Source organism: Pseudorca crassidens, chromosome 9, assembly GCF_039906515.1.
Source record: "Pseudorca crassidens isolate mPseCra1 chromosome 9, mPseCra1.hap1, whole genome shotgun sequence".
Lineage (NCBI taxonomy): Eukaryota > Metazoa > Chordata > Mammalia > Artiodactyla > Delphinidae > Pseudorca > Pseudorca crassidens.
In genome coordinates, this window is record NC_090304.1 from 89,645,249 (window position 1) to 89,673,104 (window position 27,856).

At 39.4% G+C, this 27,856-nt stretch overlaps 1 protein-coding gene across 1 annotated transcript; it reads left to right on the top strand.

Annotated features, from left to right (window-relative positions):
• Positions 1-1,884: 1,884 nt before the first annotated feature.
• On the top strand, positions 1,885-26,657 carry DLAT (dihydrolipoamide S-acetyltransferase). The gene is made up of 14 exons (XM_067751007.1): positions 1,885-2,602; positions 3,039-3,140; positions 3,845-3,969; positions 4,115-4,268; positions 6,958-7,084; positions 9,144-9,331; positions 10,437-10,590; positions 16,415-16,482; positions 17,904-17,996; positions 18,359-18,466; positions 19,031-19,146; positions 23,328-23,490; positions 24,486-24,622; positions 25,184-26,657. The coding sequence occupies exons 1-14, from the start codon at positions 2,000-2,002 to the stop codon at positions 25,311-25,313; spliced, it is 2,268 nt and encodes a 755-aa protein (XP_067607108.1). The 5' UTR covers positions 1,885-1,999; the 3' UTR covers positions 25,314-26,657.
• The last annotated feature ends 1,199 nt before the right edge of the window (positions 26,658-27,856 follow it).

Sequence of the window (27,856 nt, forward strand, 5' to 3'; positions counted from 1 at the left end):
AACATTAACAAGAGGCTTTCAGGAATGTGTATTTAAAAGAACCAGAACTTTCAAATTAATTTGAAAGATGCCTTCCTAAAACTTAGCCTTCATTTATCACTTTAAATGTTTTATATCGCTAAATCTTTAGCCCTGGGTGCTTTCACTTGCCTTCCAATTACATATTTTCAACTATTAATTACAAGCCATTTTAACTGGGTTATTCCATTATTATGTTAAAATTAAACATGTAAAGAACTTTCACTACCAACTAATTCCTCTTTACATCTAACCCATTCTGTATCAGTAATATCATTCTACAAGTCTCAGGACTGATTTGACAAACCTAATTATTCCTAGCTTACCTCTGGGGTAAACTTACCACTCCTAGACTGTTTGACCTGTGCCCTCTCATGATTTAGCTACACCTGTAAAAAGTATATTCAAAATGCAAACTCGCTATGCACTGAAAGATGCAAAACAGGTTTAAGCAAGGCTACCTAAGTAACTGAACAGCAAACTGAAGATCATCTCATACAAAGACTAATTTAAAGTAATTTAGATCCAGTTATTCAAATGCAGTGGAAGTACTGTAGTAAGATATCTTAGCCAATTCAAAATCGTTAACATTTTTATAATAATTTACAGTTACAGTATAAGCCCTTTCACTAATCACAATTATTCTTACGTTGCTTCTTCCAGTTGTTACTCATAAGTAGTTTTACATTATGGTAACAATATAATTGCTCTACTCCTATTTTTATTTTATTTTATTAATGTTTTGGCCACACCGTGGGGCATGCAGGATCTTAGTTCCCTAACCAGGGATTGAACCTGCGCCGCCTGCAGTGGAAATGCAGAGTCTTAACCACTGGACCGCCAGGGAAGTCTCTCTACTCTCAGTATTTCAAATGTGCCTTTCCATTTAATCTGGGAATTTTGTTTCTCAGTTGTACTCCCTGCATATTATTCTGCCAGACAGCCGTGCCTGCTTAATCTTTTCCTCATTTTTGGATAGTTAACGTTTTTCCAATTCTTTTTCTGTCATGAAGATATTAAAACTTTTTTTTTTAACCTTATTTTGGATGCCTTAAGGATACTAGAAGAGGATTTTGGGGAAATGTGCAAACATTTTTTCCCTGGTTCTTTTTCCTTACTATCCTACCATCTCTAAAAACAACCTCCCGACGAATGCCTCTCCTTCTCTTCAATCTCATTAGTACTGAGATGTTAGACTTTTTAAAGTTTCCAATTTAAGTAGGTATGATATAGTGCCTTCTGGCTGCCTTATTTTTCCAAATGTTTAATTACCAGCAAAGGTGAACATGTTTTCAAATGTTGGTTTTTCTTACTTCTTGTGTTCTTGATGTACACTGCGGATTTAGGGATATAAATATAACACGTGCTTCCTTCTAGTTTAATGTCACTCTCAGCTGAGAAATGAGACATTTTCTAATTATAGGATAACCCTACACAGAAGGGTACCTAACAAATGTAGGTAGACGGGATTACATGGCAAATTAGAAACAGAAATCTGTTTTGTAAACTTGTAGCTTCATACATAGAATATGCTTAATCCTGCTACAGTACTCTAGAATGTGGGAATATATCTTCCATTCGGCTGCCCTTCACATCATTTGGCTGGAAAACCTGTTCACCCCGGTTTCCTGTTGGGCTACAAACCTGAAATTAAATCTTTGTAACCCAGTACAGCCTGCGCGGAGCGAAGCCCCAAACCTGGTGGCGGTTGGGTCCGTTGAGGCTGCGAGCGCATCCGGCGAGCACAGTGACGCGCCCTCTGGCAGTTCTCTGCAGGAGCGCCTAGACCCGCCCCTCGGCCGCAGGCTCTCCGCGCCCGGCCGGTCCTCGAGACCCTTCCCATTCTTTACTCAAAACGGGGCCACGCCCCTCAGCCCACCTCTGACCACTCTGCCTGTATCAGCCCCGCTCTCGCCACCTTTTTAGGCCCCTCCCTTTCGGCCGTGCCCTACACAGCGCTTAGGTGAAGTCCTCCTCTGAGATGCGGCCACCACTGCGAGCCCACCACCTGCCACTCCTCTCCACGTCTAATTCTTCCAGACTCGGCGTGCGGAAGCTCCGCTGGAACGCCCCTGCCACTCGTGGCTCCACAGTACCCGCCCTGGGCCACCCTCTTCCCGACACCCGGGAGAAAGACCGTACGTTCTACACGTTTCTGGTCCACGGAGGGTGTAAGGCGAATCTTTGGAGCCCGTTTTACGACAACTTGCGGCCGCGCGGTGCGGCTGACGGCAACGACGCGCTGCTCTTGGAGAGGTCACTTCGGAGACGGCGCTGGCTTTGGGGTGTGGGGGTCAGCGGCGGTATGTGGCGCGTCTGTGCGCGACAGGCCCAGAATGCAGCCCCAAGGGCAGGATTTGGGGCTCGGTGGACGGCCTTGCGGGAGGAGCCGGGAGCTCGGTGCGTGACCCCGCAGGCTGGCTCGGCTCCGGCTCGTTGCTGCAGCAGGACCACAGGGTATGGCAGGCTCCGGGCACTCTGCGGCTGGAGCCCCAGCTCCTGGGCCACACCGCGGAATCGCGTCTTGCTGCAGCTTTGGGGACCTCCTGGGCGCCGCTGGTATAGCCTCCCCCCGCATCAGAAGGTGAGCCCCATACCTGTCCTTCGCGGGACCCCGTTGTCCTTCATGGGATCCTTCCTCAGAGGCCTCAGTCAGTGATCCTCCATCCCCTTCCAAGTATACTGCGTGTCAGTGTCCCTTCTCCATTACCCAGCTTTGCTGTAGCTCTTGAGCTTCCTTCTCCTGACCTATTCCATTGAAGAGCGACAAGCCTGGGGCGGTATGTGGAACGTCTGCTGAGTACAAGCTGTGAGACCCACGCAGGCCTGTGGAGCGGGAAGCCTGTCCTTCTGGTGGAGAGCTTCTGGTGGCAGGAACCCCCTTTATATCCCCAGTGCCCACTGTGTGTTGGGACTCAAACTCTTTGTGTTAAATTGTAGTGACTTGAGTGAAGCGTTAAACCAGAATGAGAGTTAGGTAGCTCTTTGTAAATTTTGTATTTCTCCTTTGTCTTCTCCAGGTTCCATTGCCCTCTCTTTCCCCCACAATGCAGGCAGGCACCATAGCCCGCTGGGAGAAAAAGGAAGGGGAAAAAATCAGTGAGGGTGAATTAATTGCAGAGGTAAGTTGTTTTAAAATATGGAAATGAGTTAGAAGGGACCGGCTTAGCTAAACTGAGCATTAACTTCTGAGTGAGTAGTTATCCCTTTTGCTTAAGAAACTTTTAGATGTTTTTTACAACTTGATATTAGAGAAGGTTGGTTAGCTAAATAAGTTAGCAGCAGCTAGCCAAACTGATTTTTAGCTAAGATATTTTTAATAGTAATTCTTTCAAACCTGTGATAGAGGCTTTATTTTCTTGTGACTGTTGAACTGTATGATTTTTTTTAAATTGAAGTATAGTTGATTTACAATGTTGTGTTAACTTCTGCTGTACAGCAAAATGATTCCGTTATACATATATATACATTTTTAAAAAATATTCTTTTCCATTATGGTTTGTCACGGGAAACTGAATAAAGTTCCCTTGTTGGACCTTGTTGTTATCCATTCTATGTAATAGTTTGCATCTGCTAACCCCGAACTCCCACTCCATTCCCCTCCCGCCCCATAACCACAAGTCTGTTCTCTGTGTCTGTGAGTCCATTTCCGTTCTGTAGATAAGTTCATTTGTGTCATATTTTAGATTCCACATATAAGTGATAGCGTGTGGTATTTTTCTTTTTCTTTCTGACTTACTGCACTTTGAACTGTATGATTTTAGACACAAGCTAATAAACTTCATACTGGCAGCAGAAGTCTAAGCTCCTGCTTTTGTGTTAAAAGGTTGAAACTGATAAAGCTACTGTTGGATTTGAGAGCCTGGAGGAGTGTTACATGGCAAAGATACTTGTTGCTGAAGGTACCAGAGATGTTCCAATTGGAGCAATCATCTGTATCACAGTTGAAAAGTGAGTAGTACCATGGCAATCTGTGGAACTTAGATGCTCAAGTGGAGTATTTTAACCCAGAATTGAGAAGTTAGTTAAAGGCTTCTAAGACTACTGAATCCACTTTATAACCCCCTTATACTTATGCATTCTTTCTCTTCCTTAGACCTGAAGATATTGAGGCCTTTAAAAATTATACACTGGACTCTTCAGCAGCACCTACCCCACAAGCAGCCCCAGCACCAACCCCTGCTGCCACTGCTCCGTCACCTGCGCCTCCCGCTCAGGCTCCTGGTAGCTCATATCCTCCTCACATGCAGGTGAGGCTCAGCCTCTGGGTGTTTGCTCTAGAAAATTTATTATTCATTTATTATTTTTCATAGGTGGCTCTCACATCCTGGGAACTGGCATTAAATATGGCTAGTTTTTGTCATTTGAAAGTAAATAGAGGTTTAAACATGCAAATTGACAACTTTTATTCCTGGTGCTTATTTCTAGGTGTGTGAACTTGGCTAGTTCTTTTAACCTTTCACAGCCTCAGTGTAGCAGATAGGATAATGTTTGGTACTTCTCATTCAAGAACATCTTGTTAGATTTTGAGGATGATTTGTACTTATACTACTCCCTGTATAAACAAGAGTTTTTAGTAGGCCCCAAGTACTGTCTGTTGAATGAAAGTTCCCAATTGGTGTTTTTCCTTGACATGTGGTATTCTATTTTCTAAGAGTAAGTGAAGTAGTCCAGTAGTATTAATAAAAGACTGAACTAAAATAAAGAATAAGTGTCAAATAGACATATATAATAACATTGCAACAAAGCTGAAGGTGGTAAATATAGTCACTGTTGATTCTATTAACTAAATCAGTTTATAAGAAGCTAATTAGTTTATTAGATATTAAGATTATCCCATCTATATTTGTGTTTCAGATACTGGAAATGGATAAAAGCCAGCTGCACTTTTTCTAAAGGATTAAGACTAGAACTTTCCTTCACTTAGTTTATTTGTAGAAATTTTTGTATAGGAATAATTTTCTCCTTTGGACATCATGTTCTATTCCATGGTCTTTTTTTTTTTTCTATAAATTTATTTATTTATTTATTTATGGCTGCATTGGGTCTTTGTTGCTGTGCACGGGCTTTCTCTAGTTGCGGCGAGGGGAGGCTACTCTTCGTTGAGGTGTGCAAGCTTCTCATTGTGTTGGCTTCTCTTGTTGCGGGCCCTGGAGTGCGTGGGCTTCAGTAGTTGTGGCACATGGACTCAGTAGTTGTGGCTCGCGGGGGTCTAGAGCACAGACTCAGTAGTTGTGGCGCACGGGCTTAGTTGCTTCGCGGCATGTGGGATCTTCCCAGACCAGGGCTCGAACCCGTGTCTCCTGCATTGGCAGGCGGATTCTTAACCACTGCGCCACCAGGGAAGTCCTCCATGGTCTTTTATTAACATTCACTCATTATAAAGTTTTGCCTGGTGGTCAGTTCACGCATTTGTCTCATCCTGTTCTGCAAATTCTGTCTCACTACACAAGACAGTACATTTCTCTATAATTTATGTCTTTGGCTTTTTGTGAACGTTTTAGGGTTCTGTCTTAATTATCCTTTAAGATACAGTATAGAGATTATTGGATCCACTAATTTTTAAGAAGTAGATGAAGATGAGGGACTTCCCTAGTGGTCCAGTGGTTAAGACTCCACGCTCCCAATGCAGGGGGCCCGGGTTCGATCTCTGGTCAGGGAACTAAAAAAAGATTCTGCAGGTTGTAATGAAGATCCTGCACGCAGCTACGAAGGTCCCGAGTGCCACAACTAAGTCCCGGTGTTGGTAGGTAGGTAGGTAGATAGATAAGATAGATAATTCTGACCAAGAAAAGCATTTTAAAAATTTTCTAATTAGAGTTCTAAGTTTTGTTTTACTCCCCCCCTCACCTTCCTGAGACATCATCAATTGAAATGATTTTTCTCTCAGCATAATCCTGTTGTTAATTAGAGGGCTTCCCTGGTGGTGCAGTGGTTGAGAGTCTGCCTGCTGATGCAGGGGACTCAGGTTCGTGCCCCGGTCTGGGAAGATCCCACATGCTGCGGAGCGGCTGGGCCTGTGAGTCATGGCCGCTGAGCCTGCGCATCCGGAGCCTGTGCTCCGCAACGGGAGAGGCCACAGTGGTGAGAGGCCTGCGTGCCGCAAAAAAACAAAACAAAACAAAACAAAAAAAACCTAAAAGATAGCAAAGAAAACCCATAATGAGTAAGCATCCAAATTCAGTGGACATACAAGCTGTATAAATAAGAAAGCAATTTTAAATTTAGATCAGCCAATCTGATGTTTAGATTTTACTGGGGTGGAAGTGACTGTTGTAAGAGCAGTTTGTTCATTTGTTCATTCATTCATTCATTTTTTTTTTGCTGCACCGTGTGACATGTGGGATCTTAGTTTCCCGACCAGGGGATCGAACCCGTGCCCCTGCATCGGGAGTGCAGGATCTTAACCACTGGACCGCCAGGGAAGTCCCAAACAGTTCTTAATAAGAGTTTTTTTTATCTTGAAAAAGTATCTGGGAAGTTTGGGAGAAATTCAGTTTCCCCTGAGTGAAGAGATAGATGCCAATACAGCACACAGTAAAATTTTAGTGGAAAGTCTGGACTAAGGTCATTCTGTGAAAATGAAAAACTGTAGCTTAATCTAAGTGTTAAGAAAGACAAAAAGATGTTCTGTGCTTAGATATTTATTGAATTAATTTTTAGTAAGAACTCCTTCCCATCTGCCCATTGTTTTTACGTTCGGAGGGTGGAAAAGTATTTCAAAGGTGGGTCAGAGTATCGCTGGTACGATAAAAGCTTGAGATTTGAAAGATTCACGTGTAGGGACACTTGAGGCAGTGGGCTTTTACTGCTGTGGGGGCATGGGAATTTGGATGGTCACAGTCACTATCATTCCATAAAACTGTTCGCTGGCCTTAGTTCCACTGTGTCCACAGCTTCCTAGTATTACACAGTAATAAAATGTGTTTGTTTCTACAGGTGCTTCTTCCTGCCCTCTCTCCCACCATGACCATGGGCACAGTTCAGAGATGGGAAAAAAAAGTGGGTGAGAAGCTAAGTGAAGGAGATTTATTGGCAGAGATAGAGACTGACAAGGCCACTATAGGTGAGATTTCTTCAGCTCTTAATGGTTGAGGCACTGAGTTTTCCAATGAGGGAAGAGGATTGCCGTCCTATCCTATAATGAGTGAGTGATAACATGAAAAATTTTAATTCTTGGGATTCATTTCCTGGAACAGAATATTTCATAACAAAAGTGTGCATAGTTGGATTTGTCAGTACCATACTGTAGTCTCATTGGATCAAGGATATGTCAGCTTAGGGATTATTTTTAGGCCAGAGTTTGCTTATTTATTAGCCTTATCATTGTCTAAACTGGGCAAGGGGGAAAAAGAAGAAACAGGAGAAAATAACATCAAAGGCAGGAAAATACCAAAAAATTTCAGATGACTTTGAGGGAAGACTTGAAAGCAGGGCTTAGATTGTTTTCATAGTTTGAGAATGAGTGATGGAATGTATGTATTACCTGTTCAGATATCATATCACATTTCCTTTTATTCCCTCTCTGATTTATTTTTATGCTTAGAACCAAACCCATATAGATAATCATATTTGTCATACCATGTATAGATATTTGTATTCTCTTTTTTTTTTTTTTTGCGGTACGCGGGCCTCTCGCTGTTGTGGCCTCTCCAGTTGCGGAGCACAGGCTCCGCACGCGCAGGCTCAGCGGCCATGGCTCACGGGCCCAGCCGCTCTGTGGCATGTGGGATCTTCCCAGACCGGGGCATGAACCCACGTCCCCTGCATCGGCAGGCGGACTCTCAACCACTGCGACACCAGGGAAGCCCTAGATATTTGTAGATAAATGTATTTCCTGTCCAGTTCTCAGAGATGCAGTAGGAGATTCTGGGCATCCTCTGCAGTGGTTGTTTTCAGATTTTGTTATTCAAACCCTTGATGGCACGTTGAGGCAAAGGAGAACTTAAGGAGCAGCACTCTACTGTTCCGTGCCCGCTGCCCCACTTCCACCAGGACACCTCCTTTTTATCTTTCTGCATATTGCGGTTCCTCCCATAAGATTTTATTAGAAGAAAGGATTCTGTTTGTTGAAAAGAGAGAAACAAACAAAAAAACCCTGGCAAAAATAGATCTGCTTTGCATTTTAACTTGAATACCAATGTTGCTCTAGAGACTAGTATTCTAAAGACTCTGGTCACTAGAGAAGTATTACCTTGGTCAAACTCTTTAAACTCTATTGTGGTCTTGGAGTCTTTTTTTTTTATACATGTCTTGTATATTAATTCTCAACTGGGATATGGAAGGATTCATCAAAGATGTGTTTGTCAGGGAGAGGCACAACGCCACAGAAAGCCAAGATCTGGAAGGCAAAGTTGTCCTCTCCAATGGGTTCTTTTAGTTTTACTTTCGGAACTCTTCATATTTGAGTTCCTTGTAAGAAGAGCATAGCTGGGAATTCCCTGGCGGTCCAGTGGTTAGGACTCCATGCTTCACTCCCGAGGGCCTGAGTTCAATCCCTGGTGGGGGAACTAAGATCCCGCAAGGCGTGTGGCCAGAAAAAGAAAAGAAAAGCAGTAACTGAATAAAGTCAACACCACAGAATCTCTAGTTATGCTGTATTTCTTCATAATGAAATAGTTGGTGTAATACCAAGCATGACCTCTCAAAAAGTTCCAAAGATGCTTTTAGGGGTGTAATCCCATGTCACTATCAACTGTAGTAGGTCTTTTAATTTAACCATGTGGTTCTGATCTTTAGCAGTACAACTGATGCCATCTTGGAGTCTTGTGGGTCTGCAAGGGGCTGCCCCTGGGGATGTTTTAAAGAAAACGTTCAGAACTAACCCCTGTGTAATCTCTTATAGTTTTATTTAACAGATATTTATTTAGTATTTACTTTGTGCCAGGTACTGTTTCTAAATACTTGGAAAATGTTCACTTAATTTTTGTAATATCCCCGTGAGGTAGGTACTATTGTCATTCCCATTTTGTAGGTAAAGAGGCTGAGACACAGAGAGGCTAAATAGCTTGCAAAAGGTTATATAGCTACTTTGAAGAAGAACTTTTTACTTAAAACTGTGCTTTGAGTTTGGTAGAATAGTGGAGTCCTTTAAGTTCCATAATGGTTTTTTCTTTCTATTTAAGGTTTTGAAGTACAGGAAGAAGGTTACCTAGCAAAAATCCTGATCCCTGAAGGTACAAGAGACGTCCCTCTAGGAACCCCACTCTGTATCATTGTAGAAAAAGAGGCAGATATACCAGCATTTGCTGACTATCGGCCAACTGAAGTAACTGATTTAAAACCACCAGCACCACCACCTACCCCATCCCCGGTAGGTATGCTTCTAGAATTGAGGGAACACTTAAACCTTATTCATCTCTAAATTAAGGGATTAAAGTAGATGATATTCTAGGTTCCTTCCAGCTCTAAGATTCTATGAATAAGGAAGGAGATAGTTAACATTTGTGGAGACCTACACAGGGTGTGGCACTGCACCATTCACATAATGGTCAATAGTTTGATTTGTATAGCTTTTTTTTTTCCTGGTGTCTTGAGTCCTGCTGAGAACAAAGCTGAGGTGACATGTTCTTTTTCTGCTTTAGGTGTAGATATATATATATATACACATATATATATATATGTATATATACATACATACATACATACATGGAAGGTAATGCTTTGTCACCCATTTTCTGTAGAATTTGTAGTTTTTGTCATTGTCAATCCTCTTGGTATTAACATATAGTAGGTCAAGCTTATATTTGTAATACATTGGAACCTTCACGTAAATGGCTTATTTTGCATAGAATTTAGTCTGTCTCTATGCACTGTATACTATATACCTGTAACATGAACTTGTATGAATTCCAGGCATCAGTAACGCTATAATGAAGCTTCTGCAGGTGTAGAATCATGTGAGTTTAGATGAGGTACACAATTCTGTCAGAGAAAACTTGATTTCTGACTGCCGTACATATATGGGGAGCTGGCAAGTAGTTGTAGTGTTCTATTTTTTAATGTGTTTCAACATGGAACCTTCCAGAATAATTTATTATTTTGGAATTAGGTTAAGTAAAAACAAAAGCCATGTAGGTGATATAAGAGAATGAGAATAAAGAAGGGACAAGTGATTAAAGTGAAGAAAGGCTATAAGGATGTTATATACTGGTTACCAAAATTAAATTCCATGCCTCTCTTTGTTAATCATGGAGTTAGAGAATTTGACTTTGTTCTGTCTTTGACATAAAATAATGTTATTCTATTCATATTGCTGTATTATGTTGGTTAAGCAGGAAAAATGTGCATTTGATATTTGGAAAAAAGATGAAAGTTATTTAATTAAAATAGGTTTGACTAAATAAACTATAAACTCTTAAATCTTTCAGACCAATCTTTGCAGTGGTGAATTAACAATCTGTAACTTTTTTCAAAAGGCAGCCCCTGTTCCTCCAACTCCCCAACCTGTAGCCCCTACACCTTCAGCCACCCGCCCAGCTACTCCTGCTGGACCAAAGGGAAGGTTGTTTGTTAGCCCTCTTGCAAAGAAGCTGGCAACAGAGAAAGGGATTGACCTTACACAAGTAAAAGGTAAGTCTGTTTCTATGGAGTGGGGTTTTACTAAAATTTAGTAGAGTTTCTTCCTTAGGACCAGAGGGTACAACTGTATATAGTCATCTTATCTGCGATAGTCGGGGGAAGGATGAGGGAGGGAAATATCTCCTTTGGTGCCACCACAGAGTAGGAAAATTTACTGTGCTTTGTTTAGTCTGTCTAAGATCTACCTATATAATTTATATCTTTTTTTCCTTCCCTGTTAACGGGAACTGCTTAATTATTGGTGAAAGTATGATGTGTTTGTTCAGCAGAGTTGGGTTATGGTACTTGATTGTATAATAAGAAATATGTATTAGTGCCAGGCTGATTGAATGTAGTAATACACAGAACAAAACATGAAGTTGGGGTGATTTGAAGTGACTTAAAATAATAAAGTTCATACAAAACTGAACTAATGCCCCTTGAGGGCAAAGGAAAATGTCTTACCTATCTTTTCCTCCCCAGAGAGATAGTGTAGCTTAGTGATAAGAGCATGGGGTCTTGAATCAGACCATCTAGGGTTTAATCCTGGCTTTATCATTTTCTGTGTAATATGTCTTTTGATGAATTACTTTAATCCATCTGTTTTTCCATCTGTAAAACTAGATAATAGTTTACATTAAAACAGGTGAAGTGCTTAGAACAGTATCTAGAATGTAATAAGTACTCAGTACATATTAGTTTTGTTCACATTATTACTATTAGTGGCTGGCATTTAAATGTTTTAAGCTAAAATTTAATGTAAGGTAATTAATATACTTTGGAAAAGGGGGGAAATTACTATTCCTGGAACATGGTTTGATGGCTGATACTATGTGCTAGTCTTTTAATTACCAGATTTAATTTGCATAACATTTATTGAAGTAAGAATTATCATTTCCCATTTTTTTATTGTCCAGCTATGAGCACTCATCAGTGGTTATCATCTGTCTGCAATCTGTTGTTTTTATGGTTAGAAAGCAAGCCAATCCCCAAAGGCACAAGAATAGAATGTTATCGCTGTTTTACTTCAGAGGATTCTTGTAATATTGGAAGACCCTTTTTTCACCTTAATATTATTTCACTAGTGTATTGCCATTCTTTATGTACATGTGATTAGAATCAGGGACAGCAATTTAAATTGGAATACATTTTAAGGGGAGGAGGGACTAGGTTAATTATTATATCTGAAGAATTTAGACAAGTAAACAAGGACCATTTATTAGATATTTAGCAATACTGACTGCCTTAGGAGAGATTTGAGTGGAAAAATCTCAATATTCTTATCATGCAGTTAGAGTTAAGTGATTCATTTATTTAGACAAATATTCATTGAGTATTGTTTATGTATCCAACACTTGTTCATAAGACAGACAAGATTCCAGTTTCAGATGCTCATATTACCAACAATAAAGAATTAAATGGACAGGGAGTTATAGCATAGTAGTTAAGAGTATTGGCTTTGGAGCTGGAGTGCTTGGATTTAAAACCCAGCTCTGTCGAACACTAGGTGTGTTACCTTTTGTGTCTCAGTTTCTTCATTTGTATATAAAAATAATAACTTATAGCTTGTTGGGATTAAATAAGTTAATAAACAGTGCCTGTACATAGAAAGCATTAGCTATGATGATAGCATTAGCTATGATGATAATAACTTATTAAATAAGATGATTTGAATGCTAAGAAAGAAATAAACCAAGTGATATACTAGTGAGTAACAGGGTGAATATAGGTGTAGTCATGACTGCTTTTGGACGGGGTGGTTGGAGAAGGTCTTTTTGATGAGATGACATTTGATCTGACCTGAAAGATGAGTCAGCTATGAGCCAACCATGTGAAAAACTGGAGGAAAACCATTTTGGGCAAAGACCAGCTTGAAGTGGAAAGAGCTTGGCATGTTTGAGGAACAGAAAGGAGGCCAGTGTTAATGGAGCATAGTGAGCAAATGATCTAGTGGTAGGAGATGAGGTCAGAAAGAAACTCGGGGGCGAGAACATAAAGGATTTTACAGGTTATGATAGTATTTGAATTTTATTTAAAGTACAGTAGGAAGCCATTGAAAGATTAATATGAGGAAGTGGCATAAAATGATTTATATTTTTAAAAGATCATTTTGGCTGCTCTGTGCAAATGGATTAAATGAAAGCCAAGGCACCTGTTAAGATGCTGTTGCTGGAGCTGATGATGGTGGCTTACACAAGGGTGGTGAGAGTAGAAATGAAAAGAAATGGACAGCTTCAACATGCACTTCTGCCATAGAATCAACAGAACTTAGTCAGGGATTGGATATGGGGACTCGACAACAGCAACTTCAAAAGAAATGCGCAGTGGACGCTGGTCTGGACAGCTTGAAAAATGAAAAGTGGATGAAGAAGTGGAGATAACATTGTGGACAACTTATTCAAGAACATTTGCTGTGAAGGAAGGCATAGAAATAGAAATGTAGCTTTTGGGAGCATTTGGGCTCAAGAGAGAGCTTTTGAAAATGAGTGATAGTAGAACAGGTCTAGTGTAGAGTTTCTCAGCTGTGGCACTGTTGACATTTTTGACCAGGTAATTCTTTGTTGGCAGGGTGGCAGCTGGTGTCCTGTGCATTGTAGCATGTTTAGCAACATCCTTGGCTTTTACCTGCTACATGGTAGTAGCATACCCCACTTGGGACAACCAAAAATATTTTCAAACTTTGCCAGATGCCCCCTTGGGGGCAAAATTGCCCTGGCTGAGAACCAGTGGTCTAATAGAAAGGGATAAATTGGTGATGTAGAAAAGGAGAAAGAGCAGAATAATTTGGCAAGGTACAAAGTTTTTGAGAATGTAAGAGGGGATGGGATTGGTTTGGGGTAGGAATTAGGACAGTTTGTCTACTTTTATAGGAGAGAGAAGAATATGGGGTAGGTTTATAGGTTTGTTGGTAGCAGATGAGGAGAGTACCTCTCTGGTTCCTGCTATTTGATCAGTAACATATAAAGGGAGGGGGTAGTTCCCTGGTGGTCTGGCGGTTAGGATTCGGTGCTTTCACTGCTGTGGCCTGGGTTCAGTCCGGGTTAGGGAACTGAGATCCCACATGCAGCCAAAAAAATTAAAAAAGTATAAGGTGAGGGGATCTGCTGGAGAGTTAGTGTGGGAAGGTCTGAGATTAGAGAGATTGTGAAATAGTGTTCTCAGAGACAGGGAAAGTGAATTCAAGGGAAATAATTTAATTTCTGGATAGTTTTGTGTGTCTATTTTAGTTTTGTGCCTCTGAATTTATAGTACAGTCATTCAGCTAGGTGTGTACTTTTCCCCCCAGCAATATTAAGCTACTCTGGTGCTGGCACTGAGAAGGCATATGTTTTAGAGTTTGACCAGGGAGTGATTATAACAGTGATCCATAGAGTGTAGGCTGGGTAAGGAGGAAGTGAAGACAGGAGGCTTGACAACATGATGAGAGCAGAGGAATTAGTGGAGTGGAAGAAATTTTGCATTAGGGGGAGTAAGTGGCCTGAAATAAGTGAGCTGAGAGGATCAGTGGTTGGTGTTTTATGACACCACCTCTGATACTAAATGTAATTTTCTTTCCACACCAGCAATCAGTTCTCTACACCACGTGAGCATCCAACAATTCAATCCTATTCTGACACTCTGCAGAGTTAGCATCAGACTCCACACGTTTTTGTTTTTGTTTTAAATTATTTATTTTTGGCCGCGTTGGGTCTTCGTTGCTGCGTACAGGCTTTCCCTAGTTGTGGCGAGCGGGGGTTACTCTTCGTTGTGGTGTGCGGGCTTCTCATTGCGGCGGCTTCTCTTGTTGCAGAGCACAGGCTCTAGGCACGTGGGCTTCAGTAGTTGTGGCTCGCGGGCTGTAGAGCGCAGGCTCAGTAGTTGTGGCGCACAGGCTTAGTTGCTCCATGGCATGTGGGATCTTCCTGGACCAGGGCTCGAACCCGTGTCCCCTGCATTGGCAGGCGGATTCTTAACTGCTGCGCCACCAGGGAAGTTCCGAGACGCCACAGGTTTAAAGGCTCAGTCCCACAAGTCTGCCCCCACTTGAGATGCCAGTCCTGAGGATCACCCATACTTCTGACACACTGGCTATAAACCAGGAATTCCCAAGACCCCCTCCTCGGGTTTGATAATTCACTAGAATGACTCACAGAACTCAGGAAAGCACATTATTTACTATTGCCTGTTTATTATAAAGGATACAACTCAGAACAGTCAAATAGAAGAGATGCATGAGACAAAGTATGGGGAGTGGGGGTTGGTGCTGAGCTTCTGTGCCTCTCTGGGAGCACCCCCCCGCCCCCGGCACATTAATGTGTTCACCAACCCAGAAGCTCTCCAAATCTTGTTGTTCAAGAGTTTTATTTTTATAGGGGTCAATTATTATTTTTATAGGCATCGTTGATTGTATCATTGGCCATTGGTTATTGAACTCAATCTCCAGTCCCACCCCTACCCCTTTCCCCCAGGGACAGATTGCTTACCAAATTTGACCAAAATGTAATCATTTGGGGAGAAACTGTTCTGAAAGCCTAAACCCTGATATTCAGAGTTTGATTTGTCTCAGAGCTACCCATATTATGGTTTATATTTCTTTGATGCAAAGCATTTTCACATCACTGTCCCATTTTATCCTCACAGCATTCCCATGAGTAGGGGCTGGTATGATAATCTGTCCTACAGATGAGACTAAAGACCAGATAAGATTAAGTGACCACAGTCATCTGTCTAGTTTATGTTTGACAACAACCCTACGTTTTTCACTCCTAGTCTAGTGTTCTTCCCTTTATACCATATTGCTTTATGATGGTCTGTTGTGCCTTCTTAGGGAGAGAGACAAAACAATTTCAAAGATTTCAGCTAACTCCTAATAGGAAATTCTTATAGGTGGATGAAGCTTAGTATAAGGCAGGTGGTACTGCAGTTTCCTCATCTTGAGGGGCTGCAGTGTCCAGATCAGCCTTGATTGTAAGGGGAGGTTATGGTTTCTGTCTTTTATAAGGAAGGGAATCTAATAGGCATACTGCTGCCTCTGTTCTAGAGCTCCTGGTGAGGATAAACACAATCCTAGCCAACTCAGTTTTCATAATGAAGGAAAGGAGTTGGGACGAACTGCACACAACGAGAATCCTTTTAAAAGTCTGCCTTGGGGGAAGATGAATCAATTTGACCAAATATTTTCTAGAAGTGGGCCAGTGTAAAAGGTATTTTAATAACTAAATTCTGAATCTCCTTAGAATTAAGGTTCAGGATTATCTACTTAGGTGTAATGTTAAACCTAAGAGGTTGTGGATGGGAGGAGGAAAGAAATTGAATGAAAGTAAAATTAAGCCTGTTGAGGGAACTTTGAAGATCTTTCTTCATGTGTAACATGGCACCTTTTTCCTTCATAATCTCTAACACAAGCCAATATAGCGCCTTGGCTACTGTGAGAAAGCTGTGAATAATGGAGACCACATATAGAACGAATGGTTCTAAAGATGAGATCATTGCATTTGAGAGTTATTCATGCTATGTCAGGGTAAAAACAGTTGACTTGCCTGATTTGTCCAAAATAATTGTTATCATATCTGTCGACTCTGTAGCAAGGGAATTGTTTATGAGCAAATGAATGTAGAACCCAAATGAGATATATTCCAGGATTTCAAAAAGGGTGTTTTGGAGCTAACGGAGAGGAGGGCAACAAAAGGTGTTATTTTTAGGGAAAAGTTTAAGGGGCATGATTAAGGCAGTGGCCCCTTTAGAGGGTCTTTGTTAGAGAACCTTTAGGAACTTGCACTTCAGGATCACAGTGCTGATCTCCTTGAGGAATTAGCGGTACGCTGTCATGTGTGTGGTATTCCTGTGTCTCTTCCAGGGACGGGACCAGACGGCAGAATCATCAAGAAGGACGTCGACTCCTTTGTGCCTACTAAAACTGCTCCTGTGAGTTATATTTCGCTTCCTAAATTTTGGTTGCAGTTTGTCCCTGCAGAGTGCTTTGTCCAGCCTGTTAGACCCTTGCATACATTATTTATGAGTGAAATAGCTTAATCAGAACTGTGTTTCTTTTGTCTAATTTCACTGGCTAGTAATAAGTACATATGAATGTGCTGTTATTCATACACAAAAGCAAAGATGATATACCACATTGAAATCCACTCCAAGTTGTTTTTGTTCTTTTTTGAGTAGTGATACTAAATTTTTCCTAACTTATCATCTTATTCAGGCCTTATTTTTTAATTTTTTTTTTTTTTTTTTTTTTTTTTGGCGGTACGCGAGCCTCTCACTGTTGTGGCCTCTCCCGTTGCGGAGCACAGGATCCGGACGCGCAGGCTCAGCGGCCATGGCTCACGAGCCTAGCTGCTCCGCGGCATGTGGTATCTTCCCAGACAGGGGCACGAACCCGTGTCCCCCGCATCAGCAGGTGGACTCTCAACCACTGCGCCACCAGGGAAGCCCCAGGCCCTATTTTTTAAAGCATGCTTGCAAGTTGGTTGGCTAGTGTTTGAGTTTTATGTGGTTAATTAGTTCACAGGGGGATTAAATCCACAGAGCCAACTCCGTTTGATCAGTAAAGGTGCTAAAATAATCAACTATAAGTAAGGAAAATGATTTAGTTATTTAGATGTTTGCTTTAAAATAAAAGATTTGTCTTTCTTTTTTTAAAATAAATTTATTTATTTATTTTTGGTTGCGTTGGGTTTTTGTTGCTGCGTGTGGCGTTTCTCTAGTTGTTGTGAGCAGGGACTACTCTTCGTTGCAGTGCATGGGCTTCTCTTGCTGTGGAGCACGGGCTCTAGGCGTGCGGGCTTCAGTAGTTGTGGCTCGTGGGCTCAGTATTTGTGGCTCACGGGCTCTAGAGCACAGGCTCAGTAGTTGTGGCGCACAGGCTTAGTTGCTCCACGGCATGTGGGATCTTCCTAGACCAGGGCTCGAACCCGTGTCCCCTGCATTGACAGGAGGATTCTTAACCACTGTGCCACCAGGGAAGCCCCTGTCATTGTTTTTTCTTAACAGTATTCAGGAAAATACATTACTTTCTTTGTATTTATCTCTTAATCTTTTCAATTTAGGAATGCTTTGATTGCTTTTCTTGAAGAAAGTTTTGTGAAAACAAAATTATTTTGATATAAACTAGTCATAGAAACATTTAAAACATGATTACCCAATTCTAAGTATGAAAATTAGAAACAAAACTCTTAAACAAGCACAGTCCAAATCGGAGTCCCTTTTGCTCCCTTGGGATAGAAATAGCTGTTTTCCTATAAACCATTTAATTTTCACTTTGCCATCTGTAAAAGAGTCACTAACAGTTGTTCACAGTTGCTTATGCTAAGACTAAGAACTTTTTTACCTCCTTCTAGACTCCAGCAGCTGCTGTGTCTCCCCCGAGTCCAGGAGTGGCGCCGGTTCCTACAGGTGTCTTCACAGATATCCCAATCAGCAACATTCGCCGAGTAAGAGTATTACCATAACTTTTCGACCCAAAGCTGTTGGGGACATCTTTACTCTGATTGTTCAGTTGCATCCACAGTTTGAAACACTAAGAAGAGACTTTTTTAAAATTGGGAACCTTAGATGATTCATTTAATAGGTGTTTGATTTGGCCAATAGAATTCTTGGGATACACAAACACTGTGTTCTGATTAAATACTATTGGAAGGGGCTAAGTTATGGTGCAGTCCTCCATCTTCCAGTTCTAATAATGCTTGAGGTAAGCATTACCAGGGAGCAAGGTAAAGGGGCAAACAGAGCCCTGAATGAGATGAGGTCTCATTTCAACTCAAGATAATTGATTTTTGAATCTCTTTGATTTTAGGTTATTGCACAGCGGTTAATGCAATCTAAGCAAACCATACCTCATTATTACCTTTCTGTTGATGTAAATATGGGAGAAGTTTTATTGGTACGGAAAGAACTTAATAAGGTAAAAGGTCTGGAAATTCTACCTTCATAAATTCTAAAAATCTTGTTTTCCCTCACTGAATATTTACATTTTTGCTCATATATTGTATTTTGTTACAAACGCCAATTGATAATGGAAAAATGGATGTCATCTTAATTTTAACTGACAGAGAGTATCCTGGAGAATTTTCATTTTCTAACCCTTGATTAAAGTTTATGATTAAAGTCGACTTTGCTATGGATCCATTTTAGCCTAACATAGTCACTATGATCCTATGAGACTACTTGAGTCTCTTCTGGTAGGAAATAGTATGTTTACTTTGTGTTTATAGTTAGTACCAAGCACCTACTTAGTGTTTAGTTACTTAGTAACTTATGGGATGCAGCTAAAGCAGTGCTTAGCAGGAAACGTACAGGTGTAATGGTCTACATTAAAATAGATGAAGAAAACCAACTTTTGGTTTCTTTTCATCCTTTCCACCTCAGGACATAGGTATATCCACCCCCTCCCACCTTCTCAAGATTATATGGTTTCAGTCTTTGAGAAGAGAATTTAAGAAACTACTATGGTTTCTTGTCTTTGCAGATGTTAGAAGGGAGAAGCAAAATTTCTGTCAATGACTTCATTATAAAAGCTTCAGCTTTGGCATGTTTAAAAGTTCCTGAAGCAAATTCTTCTTGGCTGGACACAGTTATAAGACAGTAAGTATAACACTTCTGGGGAAGGTATATATATATTCATATATATCCATCAGCAGTGTTTTGTGGGCTGTCTCACGTATAACTAGGAGTATAGGGAGTAAGGAGAAGCAGAAGATGGAGGGGAGATGGCTTCCACAGGCAAGACAATTTGAAAACAACATAAAGCTATTTCTGAGATAATGCCAAATTTAGTTAGTAAAGACTACAGGTTCTTTGAGTTCAGAAAAGGGAGATAAGTGTACAAATATGTATAATTAAGTTGATAATGACTCTCACAAAGCAGGATTGAAATGATTTTGTTCACCAATGAGTTCTGCTAAACTTTAGTGGGGGCAAAATTGAAAACAAACCCAAAAAAACAGTATTTGTTAATATTATGGTAGCATGTGACTGGCATGGTGCTCTTGGTGTCTTTCACATGTTGTCTCATTTAATCCTTATGACCACGTTATGAGTTAGGTGGTTTTACACATTTTCTAGATGAAGAAACTGAGGCTCAGTAAGTTGAGTTACTCGCTGAGTTAATATGTTAGTAGGTAGCAGAACTGTGATTGGAACCAGGATTCTGACTCAGCCTAGGTTTTTTCTACTATGTAGATGCTTTTATATTATTAATTTAAAATTTTTTACAATAATAGTATGTACATTAGAATATTAATTCATGGCTATGGTGACCTGCTCAACCTTTAATCTGAGGTCCACTCCCAAGAGGCAAACACAGCCTTTAAATTGTTATTTCTTTTGGTATTTACTTTCCTATTTCTAAACATTTTTCTGTTGCCTTTCATAAATTTTTCATTTCATTTACTTTATCAACTGACGTCCTATTAAAGAAGGTTAAGATTTAGCTTTGTTCTACCCTCTCTACAAACACACACACACACACAACCCATCATCCTACCAAATTGTAGCACAAATTTTGGACAAATCAGTATTCAGTGTTAATATCTTTATGACTATGAAAAATTGTTTATGACTAAGGAAGTATAGTATACCATGAATACTGACCTGATTTTAATGATTGCCTAAGAGGGGCTAATTTTTAACTTACTCATCATGAAATCTTTCTGAAACTCCCCAAGAGAACTCTAAACGTGTTTCACAGGACTGAAAAATGGTTTACTGATTCTAATTTTTTCCTTGGTCACCCCACTCTTAGAGAACATCTGAGGGTCTTACTATATTTTTAGAGACTATATTAGCTTTCTGGGGCTGCCATGACAAATTACCACAAAATTTGTGGCTTAACAAAAATTTATTCTCTCCTAGTTCTGAAGGTCAGAAGTGTGCAATCAAGGTGTCGGCAGGACTGTGCTCCCTCCACAGGCTCTTGGGTGGACTCTTGCTTGCATTCTCCAGTTCTGGCGGCTCCAGGCATACCTTGGCTTGTGGCTGCACAGCTCCAACTTCACATGGCCTTCATGTGTCTATGTCTTCTCTTCTGTCTCTTACAAGGACACTTGGCATTGGATTTAGGGCCCACCCAGATAATCTAGGGTGGTCTCATCTCAAGAACTTAATTACATCTGCGAAGACCTTTTTACTAAATAAGGTCACATTAGTAGATTCTGGGATTAAGACATAGACATATCTTTTAGAGCATGGTTATGAACATTTGAGGACAGTTCTTTGTGTTGACATATGTTTTCACTTCTCTTGGGTAGACTCCTTGGAGTGGAATTACTGGGTCATAGGGTAAATTTATGTTTAATCTTTTAGGAATATCTGAAGGAAACACTACGTAGATGAAAGGATGGACATTGCAGGGCAAGTTCTATAAATTATTTATTAATCCTTACCAAATGCCCTTCAATTTGTTCGTCCAGCTATTCAACAAATATTTATTGAACATATACTGTTTGCTGGATTTAGTGGTGAACAAGATAGGAAACACCATCCCTACTGTCTTAGGAGGAAGATTATTGAAAAAATAATATTGTAATGACAAGGTAATTTAATTAAGAAAGAAGTGTTTGCTGTCTGATACCTTGGCCAGAGCCCAGCTACGGTAGTTGCTAAGTGTCACACACTGTATTATTAGAGCAGGTCCCTGTGTTTGCAAGTGATAAAAGCCTGCTGCCTCTGGCGAGCTTGGGCACACTGGGGGGTATGGTCCCCATAATCTCCAAAGAGCTGGAGTTCTTCCTTCATGTGAAGTTTTAACTTTTTCTTTTTTTTTTTTTTTAATTGAAGTATAGTTGATTTACAATATTATATTAGTTTTAGGTGTATGGCATAGTGATTCAGTATTTTTGCAGATTATACTCCATTATAAGTTATTACAAGATAATGGCTATAATTCCCTGTGCTATACAATGTATCTTTGTTGATTATCTATTTTATACATGGTAGTTTGTATCTGTTAATGCCATACCCCTAATTTGTCACTCCCCCCTTCCCTCTGTCCTTTGGTAACCACTAGTTTGTTTTCTGTATTGTATCTGTGAGTTTGTTTCTGTTTTGCATGTGCATCCATTTGTATTATTTTTTACATTCCGCATATAAGATACACAGTATTGGGCTTCCCTGGTGGCGCAGTGGTTGAGAGTCTGCCTGCCGATGCAGGGGACATGGGTTCGTGCCCCGGTCCGGGAGGATCCCACATGCCGCGGAGCGGCTGGGCCCGTGAGCCATGGCTGCTGGGCCTGCATGTCCGGAGCCTGTGCTCTGCAACGGGAGAGGCCACAACAGTGAGAGGCCCGCGTAACGCAAAAAAAAAAAAAAAAAGATACACAGTATTTGTCTTTTTTTGATTTATTTCACTAAGCATAATATTCTCTAAGTCTGTCCACATGGCTGCAGATAGCAGAATTTCTTTCTTTTTTATGGATGAGTAATATTCATGTGTGTGTGTGGGTACTTGGGTTGCTTCCATGTCTTCTTTTTTGGCCATGCATGCAGGATCTTCCCCAACCAGGGAGCCACCCTGAGCCCCCTGCAGTGGAAGCTTGGAGTCTTAACCACTGGACTGCTAGGGAAGTCCCTTCTTCCATGTCTTTAATTAGTATGTTCATTTTTTCCAGATATATTCCCAGGATTGGAATTACTGGATCATATAGTAGTTCTATTTTTAGTTTTCTAAGGAACTTCCATACTCTTTTTCCACAGTGGTTGCACCAATTTGTTGATACATTCTCACCAACAGTATACAAGGGTTCCCTTTTCTCCATATCCTCACCAGCATTTGTTAACTTTTTCTTTATTGCAGATCACTTTAGCAGGGGCCCTTACATAGACGACCCCTAAGGAGACTCTGATACAATTCAGGAGTTTGGGAACTTTGTTGGGGGGGGAAAGTCATTCTTTTCTACTAACCTTTAACTGAAATTTAGCATTTCCTCCCATTATAAATATAAAGAACAAATCAAAGAGGTATTAATAGTACTTGTGCTGATGACCAAATAAAAATCAAGTTACTTTCGTATCACATTGTAGTTATTGCGGATATCTTAAAATATATTTTTTTCTTATCACTACTTCAAAAGTATAGCCATAATTAGACCTGCTGCAAGATTATTGAGTTAATACAGAAGTGCATATATCACAATTTTGTTTTTTGAATAGTTTGATAACTGAATTTCAATATAGTTTGTTTTGGGGAAAGTTTTTCTGGTAATTTGTGTATTTTGTTTTCTGTGTTTAAAAAATATGTATATTCTGAGAAGGGACCCAAATGCAAATGTGCCCCATGGCGTAGAAAGGATTAAGAATCCTACTTTTATGTTTTGAGACAACACCACCACCCTACCACATGAGTACTTCTGTTTCTCCCGCCATGGAGTCCTCTCCCTTCACTCTTTCGTTCATCTGCTCAAGTTCTGCTTGCAGACTCAGCTCCAGCCAGTCCATTTCGTTTCAAAATCTAAGGAGTTCTTTTTAATTCTCACCGATGCTGAACCTTTTTTTCCCCACCTGTACCCGTGGTGTTAGTCAAGGAAGATGAGGGGTAGTTAGTGAGTACGTGTGAAACCAACCTACTGACATATCTCTCATTCATTTTTTAAAAGTGCAGGTCTAAGGGAGGCCACAGCAAAATTTAAAAACCAGGAAAGAGCTCTCCCTGGCTGAAAAGTAGCACAAACTGAAGTAAATACCACTATTCTTGGGTAACCTAAAACAAACTCTTAATTAAACATTGTTGATGATTATTGAGGTTTACTTTTCTTTTTCTTTTTAAATAGAAATCACGTTGTTGATATCAGTGTTGCAGTCAGTACCCCTGCAGGACTCATCACACCTATTGTATTTAACGCACACATAAAAGGACTGGAAACCATTGCTAATGATGTTGTTTCTTTAGCAACCAAAGCACGAGAGGGTAAACTACAACCACATGAGTTCCAGGTAAGGTAATAATTATTTATCTTCTGAATGTTATTATGTTATTTTAATGAATTATGTTATTTTAAAATTTGGTATTATGTTTCTATTGCATTTTCTGCCTTTTGATTCTGCCTTGTGTTCTCACTGACACAAGGTCTTGAAAATAAAGAAAAATTGAGTAACCTATCAAAAGCTGAAAATAACACATTTTCAAGTAGTGTGCAAAAGCCACGCAACTGACTTTCGTTCATATTGCTATAGTTGTATGTTTTCAGTAAAGTGTATTCCATTCATTCCTTTTTTCCTTTCGGCTTTATTTATGTATAATTAGCAAATAGGAATTGTAATAGTTAAGGTGTACAACTTGATGTTTTGATATATGTATACACTGTGAAGTGATCATGACAAGCTAATTATCCATCCCCTCATATATTTACCATTTTCCTTTTCTTTTTTATGGTAGTTGAATCCTTTTTTAAAATTCATTTTATTGAAGTATAGTTGATTTACAGTGTTGTGTGAATTTCTACTGTACAGCAGAGTGATTCAGTTATACATGTATATACATTCTTTTTCATATCCTTTTCCATTATGGTTTATCACAGGATATTGAATATAGTTCCCTGTGCTATACAGTAGGACCTTGTTGTTTATCCATTCTATATATAATAGTTTGCATCTACTAATCCCAAACTCCCAATCCATCCCTCCCCCACCCTCTCTCCCCACTTGACAACCACAAGTATGTTCTCCCTGTCTGTGAGTCTTGCTTATGTTTCGTAGAGAAGTTCATTTGTGTCGTATTTTAGATTCCGCATATAAGTGATATCATATGGTATTTGTCTTTCTCTAACTTACTTCACTTGGTATGATAATCTCTAGGTCCAATCCATGTTGCTGAGAGTCCTTAAAGTAAAATATTATCTTAAGGTCTTTTCACAAAACATTTGTCATTTTTTTCTAATTTATGTTGACAAGCAGTTACCATGATCTGTTTTTAATCTTTTTTTCTTTAGGGTGGCACTTTTACGATCTCAAATTTAGGAATGTTTGGAATTAAGAACTTTTCTGCTATTATTAACCCACCTCAAGCATGTATTTTGGCAATTGGTGCTTCAGAGGATAGACTGGTTCCAGCAGATAATGAAAAAGGGTAAGTGCCAAAATGGAGAGGGAGTTGTAAACTCACTTTCATTACAATATACCTGTTTTTTTTTTTTTAATATACCTGTTTTTGAGTCTCAGTTTTTATAATTATTGCCATGGCATATTGGAGCTTTAGTCAACAACTCTTCTTGTTTTACTGTTTGAGATGGGAAGTCTTGTTTACTCTAGGTCAGGGGTCAGCATACTTTTTTCTTAAAGAGCCAGTTAGTAAATTATTTTATGCTTTCTGGGTCATACGGTGGCTATTGCAAATACTCTGCCATTGTGGTGTAAAAGCAGGCATAGGCAATACATAAATGTGTTCCAGTAAACCTGTGGGATTTGGTCTGAGGGCTGTTGTTTGCGGACCTGTATCCTCTAGATGGCTGTTTGGTCTGTTTCTTCAAACTGTTAATTTGAGCTAGAGGTGTACAGCCCATGAAGAATAGGTGGAAAATAATGTTACCTGGTTGGGATTATAAGTTAGGTGTTGTCATTTGGGCTGGTTACTAGCTAAAATCTAGTGATTGCTTTCAGAATTCCTAATAATGTTTTTATCTTTTTCTAGATTTGATGTGGCTAGCATGATGTCTGTTACACTCAGCTGCGATCATCGGGTTGTGGATGGAGCAGTTGGAGCCCAGTGGCTTGCTGAGTTTAGAAAGTTCCTTGAAAAACCTATCACCATGTTGTTATAATTAACCCAAGAATTTCTAGACTTTCCCAGGTCACACTGGTTCATTCTTACCAAGATATAAATATGTTATTAAACGGTGGTTCTCTTTTTATTTTAAGGTTGACCAGTTACTTTTGAGTCTGTCCAGATAAGTTATTTGTAATGGGCATTACTGAATTTTTTAAAATGCCAATTACATCCAAATATTGTGCACATTTAATCAATACCAAATTTTAAGCTGTATACTCCTAGTCAGGGGGCATGTGGCTTAGCCCTTTGGTCATAAGGACTTCCACTGGGAAATGTAGAGGTAGAATTGTGGTTCCCTATCGAGACAGGCACATAAAAGTAACCTTGATGAGATCTTGAGGTTTTGAAATTTAATTACCTCAAATGTTTTGTTTAGATTTGAGAAAAAGAGAAGAAGTCGGGAAAATTAGTTCTCTTGGAGAAACGGTTTGAATTGAAGCTTGATTTTGGAACATAAACCTAATTTAAAATTTTCTGTTACATAATCTCAGTTTATCATGGATGGGAAGCATAGAGAACTTCAAGGAAAATAAGTGAAATTTTAAAAGTCAACATTTTCTTAGAACTGTTCCACCAGCTGTTCTTTGTTTATTTTTCTATGAATTCAGAAATGGTTGTTTTCCCCTCTTGAGATGAAGATATAAATATGAGCCAGCTACTTGGTATAAGTGAGAATTTGTGTGGGTATCTGTTTAAACAATTGAAATGTGTCATTCTGAGAGCAGAATTCTATAATTACCTCCAAATAAAAGAATATGCTTATAGAATTTAACAGAGTAAAGTTGTGAAAGTAGAATTTTTCCTCCAAAATTAACTGGTGGTTACTTGCAAGTGAACTTAATTACCAGGATTTATTACTTAAATAACTTTGAAAAGCTATATCAAGTAACTATGGAATTAAGTGTGCATATGTAAACTATGTTTCCTAGTGAGATATGTGCCAAAGTCCATTTATCACCAGGTTCTATCTGAAAAGAAGAGGGGAGAGAACGGTTTGGAGTGATAAAAGATGATGACCAAAACGAAGTGGTTAGTTCTACTTGGATAAAGTGAAAAATGTTAAATGTGTACAAAAAAAGTGTTCTGTGTTTTTCCACCCCAGTGTTGTCTCGTGTAAAATAAGAAAGCCCTAAAATCCTATCGGAGAGAAAAAAATTATTTAGGTTGTTTGCTACCTTATCAACCTAAATTTGTTTTTTCCATTTTGTTACGATTTGCCTTTCTTTGTGGGGGGTGGATGGTGTTGATATTCAGGATAATAAAATTGAATTAGAAACATCACAATTCTAGACTTTCTACTGAATTGATGTGTTTTGATAAATACTTGGAATTGTAATATGTGGAGCTGTTCCCTGAAATTTAGGTCTTTCAATGTTGAATCTATTTCTAAATGTTCGTTATTTTATGGTGCACAAGTGACACTCCAAATATTCCAGAAATATTTTCCTTGCTGTATTATTATGAAAACAATTCAATACATTAATCTGATTTTTCAGTAATTAGTAATTTTAGCTTGAACTGAAGATTATGCAGCAGGAACAAACTTATGACAAGGGACCATCACCAGTATGAGCCATATCTGGTTCAAATACATGAAACTTCAAAGATAACTCATTCTTTGCTAATGTTTATGGCTCTATTGTTCCCTTGAGAGAAAAATAAAAAGTTGCATTCTAATAAAAATTGTTCTGAGTTAAAAATTAATCTGAGCTATAATCTAAATCTGGATTCAGTCTAGTTTGCTTACCAGAACTGAATGAACAAAAGTTAGAAATAGTGCTTTGGTTCAAATTAGATTGTTTAAAAATTAAACTATATGATTTCAGTGTTTCTGGTCTAATATTTTTGATCTGTGGGTAATTATTTCTCACATTAGATTATTTAAGACCAGGAACAGCTGTGTACATGGTAAGCTGTACACAGAAACATTTTGAGTTTATAGAATTGGTAAAATAAGGACTGAGTTTAGGAGCATATAACCTAACGCTTTAGGCTTAAGGAGCTCTCTTGTTGGGGGGTGGCACATAGCAAGATGGAAGTGTGGTCTGGCTCTGTTAGGTACTTTACTCCATTCCTGAGGTTTGTGAGTGAAGTTAAAATATCCCAAGGCATGGTCTACAAGAGGAGTTGACCAGTGCAAGAGATAATAGGAATGTGCTGTAAGGAATACTCATCCCCCAGTAACGCGTGAACTCTGGAATACATGGGAAAATAATCACTGCTGATTACCGATCTCTAACACCAAGTTTACAGAAAAATCTGGTATCTAAATCAAGGCTAATTCATGTCCATCTCAAAGTTTTCAGTTTTGAAGAAGAAAAATCTTGGTAAGATTCCAATTTAAACTACTCCACAGTTCATCACTAGTTAATGCTCTTCCTGGACAAAGTTTTGCTTTTTGTAGGGAGGGTGAGGTGGAGATGTTAGAATATAAGTGAAAGTATTTTGGAAAATAACTAGGATGTAAATTTACCATTTTAACATTAAGCATGTTAGATCTTGTACTCATTTTATTAGTAAGTATCCAATTATATA